The sequence below is a fragment of the Hibiscus syriacus genome, unplaced genomic scaffold, assembly GCF_006381635.1.
Source record: "Hibiscus syriacus cultivar Baekdansim isolate YM2019G1 unplaced genomic scaffold, ASM638163v2 tig00110500_pilon, whole genome shotgun sequence".
NCBI classification, from domain to species: Eukaryota; Viridiplantae; Streptophyta; class Magnoliopsida; order Malvales; family Malvaceae; genus Hibiscus; species Hibiscus syriacus.
The window spans coordinates 1,668,653-1,675,093 of NW_024062762.1; the positions used below are offsets into that span (position 1 = coordinate 1,668,653).

General features: G+C 34.5%; 1 protein-coding gene across 1 annotated transcript; it reads left to right on the forward strand.

The window, feature by feature from the left end:
• The first annotated feature begins 960 nt into the window (after positions 1-960).
• Positions 961-5,015, forward strand: LOC120129479 (dolichyl-diphosphooligosaccharide--protein glycosyltransferase subunit STT3B-like). The gene is made up of 6 exons (XM_039146963.1): positions 961-1,961; positions 2,378-2,914; positions 3,364-3,818; positions 4,032-4,154; positions 4,259-4,318; positions 4,627-5,015. The coding sequence occupies exons 1-6, from the start codon at positions 1,101-1,103 to the stop codon at positions 4,754-4,756; spliced, it is 2,166 nt and encodes a 721-aa protein (XP_039002894.1). The 5' UTR covers positions 961-1,100; the 3' UTR covers positions 4,757-5,015.
• Positions 5,016-6,441: the final 1,426 nt, after the last annotated feature.

Sequence of the window (6,441 nt, forward strand, 5' to 3'; positions counted from 1 at the left end):
TCTCCATCATATTACAAATTGTCAATATCAACCATGAGGTTTCATCTAAGCGATGATATCGACCTTGCTCGTATGATTGAGACATACTTATATCATTCTATATCTAATTTCAATTTGTTCGTAGAGTTCGTTGATCTCGACCTTTCTCGTATGGTTAAGGATGTTGCTTCCAGCTCGAATATCCCACCAACTAAGAAAAATGATGAAGAAATAGAGATAGATGATGGAGACCCAGAAGCATGGTTCCAATTTGTATGTGAACGACAACAAGAAAAAGCTTGAAGAATTGAACAACTAAATATTACTTTTGACGAGTTTATTGATTATGATGATCAAAACATCATAGCGAATATTGTTATGTTTATGATTTTATTTATTGTTTATAGTGTGTGTAAGGATAGTTGTATTTATGTCCTTAACGTAACGTATTAGGTTTGTTGTTTTTATCTTCTTAATCTTTTGTTCATCGTTGTTTTATCTCCTTAATATAATGTTTATGGTTCGTTGTTTTTATAAAAAAAAATCTATTATAATCTCCTCAACTTTTCATTGATATACAATATGATCATTGGAACTTGTCACCTCAACATGACGAGTTACCTATTTATATTTAAAAAAAATCCAACCACAAAAAATAGTTTAATATTGCACCAAACAAATCGACCGAAAAAAAAATATTTTTCATTGGAACTCATCACCTTGATGCGACGAGTTTCATGAATACTGTAACAAATGTTATAGATCCCAAAATAAACATCTATCAGTCTTATTTTCCCAAAAAAAATCCAGTTTGCTCTATTAGGCCAAAAAAACACCTACAACCAACCATTCAAGTGATAGGACCAATAAGACAAGAACTAAAATTTGGACCAAAACAAAGTACAAAAGCCCAATTAACATTAACAGATCCAAACATGACTTAACTTTTGAGATCCTATGAGAACTCAGAGACTGAAAACTTCTACCACTTTAGATCACTGAAAATCCCAGTGTTTTTCAAGGGTTTTGAGTTGTCAAACCTTTTTACATTCTCTTCATCTATGTGATCCTTTAAAAAAACCCAAATCAAACCAAAACCCAGAATTCCCAGCAAATCAACCATGACGACCGTGACGAACATGCCTTTATCAGATCTGTTAAAGTCCTTCAAACTGAAAACGAAGCAGCAAGAACTCTTGATCCGTGTCTCCATCCTCTGCCTCGTCTACATCTTGGCCTTCATCACCCGTCTTTTCTCCGTCCTTCGTTATGAATCCATGATCCACGAATTCGATCCCTACTTCAATTATCGCACCACTCTTTACCTTACTCAGAATGGGTTTTACGATTTCTGGAACTGGTTCGACTACGAAAGCTGGTACCCTTTAGGCCGAATCGTCGGCGGCACCCTTTACCCCGGTCTAATGGTGACCGCTGTTCTCATTTATCGCATCCTCCATTTTCTCCGTTTCGCCGTCCATATCCGCGAGGTCTGCGTTTTAACAGCCCCCTTTTTCGCCTCGAATACGACCCTCGTCGCTTATTTCTTCGGGAAAGAAATCTGGGATACCGGCGCCGGACTTGTCGCCGCCATTCTAATCGCCATTTGTCCCGGTTACATATCGAGGTCCGTCGCTGGTTCTTATGATAATGAAGGGGTCGCCATTTTCGCTTTGCTTTTCACGTTTTACTTATTCGTGAAGGCGGTCAACACAGGATCGTTGGCTTGGAGTTTGGCTTCGGCGTTTGGTTATTTTTATATGGTTTCGGCTTGGGGAGGATATGTTTTCATTATTAACTTGATCCCACTATATGTGCTGGTGCTTTTGATTACTGGGAGGTATTCAATGAGATTATATGTTGCGTATAATTGTATGTATGTTTTGGGAATGTTGCTTGCAATGCAGATTCGATTTGTCGGGTTTCAACATGTACAATCTGGGGAACATATGGCCGCCATGGGTGTCTTCTTCTTGATGCAGGTTTTGCACGTTATTTCAAGCTTGTTCGATTTTCAAGTATAATGAATTTTTGGTAATATTATAGTAGTTGAAGCAATTGTTGCTTGAAAAATGAGGTATATTTATGCTTAGGCCATCAAAACATAACTAAAACTCGATCAAAGCATGAAATTGATACATTAAATATGAAATACAATTATGACCCAGTAACATATATGAGCATGACAAGGATATACTAATAGCCTAGTCTAAGCAAGAGCAGAAACTGAAGAGAATTTCTTTTGCGATGCATGGTTTGGCCTATTTGAGTGGGAATAGTGTTTCTAATAATCAAAATTTGAAGGTAAGATGGAAAAGAAACTTGTTCGATGATTATTAGTCTGAGCTTTGAACTGGTAATGGAAGTTGCATTAATCATATTTGGACAACTTGTGCAGGTTTTCTACTTTTTAGATTGGGTGAAGCACATGCTAAGTGACACAAAATTGTTTCAAGCTTTTTTGAGGATCACTGTGACTTGTGCAGTCGTTGTGGGCACTATTGCTTTGGGACTAGGCATGTTATCTGGTTATATTTCACCTTGGACGGGAAGGTTTTACTCTTTGCTGGATCCAACTTATGCTAAGGATCACATCCCCATTATTGCATCTGTCTCTGAGCATCAGCCTACGGCATGGTCATCTTTCATGTTTGATTACCATATCCTGCTTTTCCTTTTCCCAGCTGGTCTTTATTTCTGCTTCAAGCGGTTGTCAGATGCAACTATATTTATCGTCATGTATGGTTTGACAAGCATGTATTTTGCCGGTGTTATGGTTCGGTTGATTCTTGTTGCTACACCTGCTGTTTGCCTTATCAGTGCTATTGCTGTTTCCGCCACTGTGAAGAACTTGACTGTGCTGTTGAGGTCGAAGAACAAGGGTGTCCTAACCGGTTCCACTAAGGGAAGTAGCAGCTCCAGGGCCTCTTCTAAGGTAACATCTCCCTGCTGTTCTCTCTCACATCTCCCTGCTTTTCTCTAACTTATCAATTTCTTAAAGTACTTGTGTCTGGCACCCGCACCTTAGTCTTAATAAAACTGGCCTGCTATTCTTTCAGATTTGAGCTGTTGGTATTGAACTAATAATACTTCTTGTATAATAATTTGTATTGGTGCTTTTTCTTTTTTGCAAAAGAAGATAATGCTTGTTTCAAAGTTTTATTTCGTGTTATTGTTAATACCCTGTGTTTACTAGAAGGCATTGTAATGCATTGATGATAGCAACTTATCATTCTAGTGTTATTGAAGAAATTCCTAAATCTTGTGAGCTAGGAATAGACACTGCCAATGTTTTAATAATTTTTGTTTCTATCCATAATATCAGGTTCTTCTTGGTTAGTTTTGGGGCAAATCCAAGAAATAATGTCTTTATTTTTCAAGCAGGCTTTACTTGATCAATCTCAGCCTTTCCAGAAAAATGGGGCAATTGCACTGCTCTTTGGTGCCTTTTACTTGCTCAGTAAGTATGCTACCCACTGTACATGGGTCACATCAGAAGCATACTCGTCTCCTTCAATTGTGCTGGCTGCGAGAGGTGCCCACGGGAATAGAGTTATTTTTGATGATTATCGTGAAGCATACTTTTGGCTTCGGCAAAATACTCCTGTAGATGCTAAGGTGATGTCTTGGTGGGATTATGGGTATCAAATCACTGCCATGGGAAACAGAACTGTTATTGTTGACAACAACACTTGGAATAATACGCATATCGCCACAGTTGGGCGTGCATTGTCATCTTACGAAGACGAGGCAATTGAGATAATGAGATCCCTTGATGTGGATTATGTATTAGTTGTCTTTGGTGGTGTTACAGGTTATTCATCCGATGACATTAACAAGTAAGACCCCCAAAATTCTCTTTTACGATGCCATTAAAAAGAAATAGGAAAGATCATGCTTGTTTTGGACATATGGAATTATGGAAGTTTTCATTTACGATGCTTGTCATCATCATAATCTTTTGTTTTGAGTTTCCCAAGTTCTGCTTTTCTTCGGTCATGGTTTTATGAAGTTTAATTATCGTATTCTGATTATCCATTGTCAACAAATAGATTTTTGTGGATGGTGAGAATCGGAGGTGGAGTATTCCCTGTAATTAAGGAACCTGATTACCTCGTTAATGGTGAATACCGTGTTGATAAAGGCGCTGCTCCAAAAATGTTGAACTGCCTCATGTAAGTTTTCAAAGTTATTATTTCTCTCATTCGGTATGTAATATATATTAATTCTTTGGTACTTTGAAAAATCTTTGTTTATACTTATTTATCTCCATGTTCAGGTACAAGCTATGTTACTACAGGTTTGGAGAGATGTTGACAGAATATGGCAAACCTCCTGGGTAAGTAATATCATTTTCAACTTATCGGTAGTGAACGTGTCGACACCTATATACATACGTATATCTCTATATAATGTCAAAAGAATCGGACCGGAGGGTGACTTGTCGATTTTGGTGTATATATGAATATATTATTTGTTTAAACCCTGATTTGATGCGAAATAAATATTAAACATAGTTGATATAGAAATAAAAGGTTTTTGGATTCTGGTCCTGCTTTTTATTGTATGGGGATGTCTGTATGAGAAAGTTGTATAATATTATGGCTATGGTGCTAAATCTTTTACGACAATGTTGTAACAATGCAGCTATGATCGTGCACGAGGCGTTGAAATCGGGAATAAAGACATTAAACTGGAGCACTTGGAGGAGGCGTTTACGACATCGAACTGGATAGTTCGTATTTATAAAGTTAAACCGCCAAATAATAGGTGGTAAGGCATCGATCCCCTCTGCTTCGATCTCTATGCTACCACGCTCGTTTTCTGTGGTGCTCGAACCTCGGAATTGTAGGTTTAGTTTTAAGAACAATTTTTTTCCCGACTTGAGACTCAGTTGTTGACATTTTTCAAGGCTGCCGGGTTCTTCGGAATCTGTTTGTTTTCTTTGGGTTATTGTCAGATTTCAGAACCCACTCTTTGCATATTTTTAAATTACCAAGTTTTAAACTTTTTTTTAAAGGTTATAGTTATAGAGGCATCAAAATGTCATTTGGTAGCGCTAAAAAATTGCACTCACCTGTAACCACCAACCAAGTATCGTCTTAAGCATATGGAGTATAAAAAATCACTTGCCTGTAACCATTGTGACTTTCTCGTGTCCTCTTTCCTTTTTATTACATCTTTTACTTCTTAACCCCCCTTCCATAGTGTATTATTATATATTAAATTTTGGCATCCTGTCAGAAAGTATCCATAATCTTTAAATAAATGACCCTTGTCTCTATTTTTTTTGGAATATTTTGCCAAAATAGTTTATTTCGGGACAAACGTCAATGTACAGATGAAAATCATTAATTATTAAACTGTTAGTGCTTCCAAATAGAGTTTTTTTTTGTCTTAAAATAAAACATTACGGATTAATATGTTTTAAAAAAAATAAGGATCAAATAATTATTTAATCAAACATTAAGTTTTTTTTTGCCTTAAATTTTTTGTTTAAAATTTTGATCAATTGTTTTGGTATATAAGATCTTGTAATCCACCCAATGATATCATTGTTGCTTCATAGAATAAACATAGAATTATTTTAATATTGTTAATATTAATTATATCTTTAATATTTTTATTCTTATGTTGATTACTTGAAATATATATAATATTTACCACACAACATGTAAGATAATACTAATACAATTGAAAAAACATAAAAAAAAAAAACTAAATTTATAAAATCCAATTTCATATTAAAAGATTATAATTCACTCCTAAACAAACATCTAACAAGTCTAAGAATTTGAGAAACTAAGATAAATGTTACACCTAAATATTTTATTACTCGATTTTACATTGCTTAATAATTAAATCAAATTAATTCTAATTTTTAAGTAAGCTAGAATGACTAAAAATTAAATTAAAAAAATAATCTATAGAGAATTAATACGCACAGATCATACAAACACTACTCAAATCCGAATTTTATAGAAAAACATTACAATTTACCATTGAAATTATTCTGTTAATTCATTTAAGAGACCCTAAACTATTAAAAATTACAAAATAATCATCTAAATGGTATTCCAAACTGTCATTTTCTGTTAAAGAAATATGACAATTTGTGCTAAACATATGTTAGTCGTTTGAGATTCTAAGATCAATTTTTATCATATTACAATCAGCAAGTTAATGTCCTCAAACTATCATCAATTTTTTAACGGAAAAAATGAATTTAGAACATAATAAATAATTGAATGACCCTTTTATAACTTTTAATAATCAGGAGACCAAAAAACAATATCATATAATCAAGAGACTATTTTTGTAACATTTAATAATCAATGGACTCAATAAAATAACATATAATTGAGGGACCATTTGTGTACTTTACCCAATTAATTTAGTAGATATTCAATAAAGCAATTAAACACAGCCTCAAATTAAAAAAAAAGGGTTCCAAAATATCAC

What these genes read in the sequence shown, in the direction of transcription:
- LOC120129479 (XM_039146963.1), top strand. Translation starts at nt 1,101, where the DNA reads ATGACGACCGTGACGAACATGCCTTTATCAGATCTGTTAAAGTCCTTC. An exon ending in GTGTCTTCTTCTTGATGCAG is followed by an intron (nt 1,962 to 2,377) that starts GTTTTGCACGTT and finishes CAACTTGTGCAG; the next exon opens with GTTTTCTACTTTTTAGATTG. An exon ending in TCATCCGATGACATTAACAA is followed by an intron (nt 3,819 to 4,031) that starts GTAAGACCCCCA and finishes GTCAACAAATAG; the next exon opens with ATTTTTGTGGATGGTGAGAA.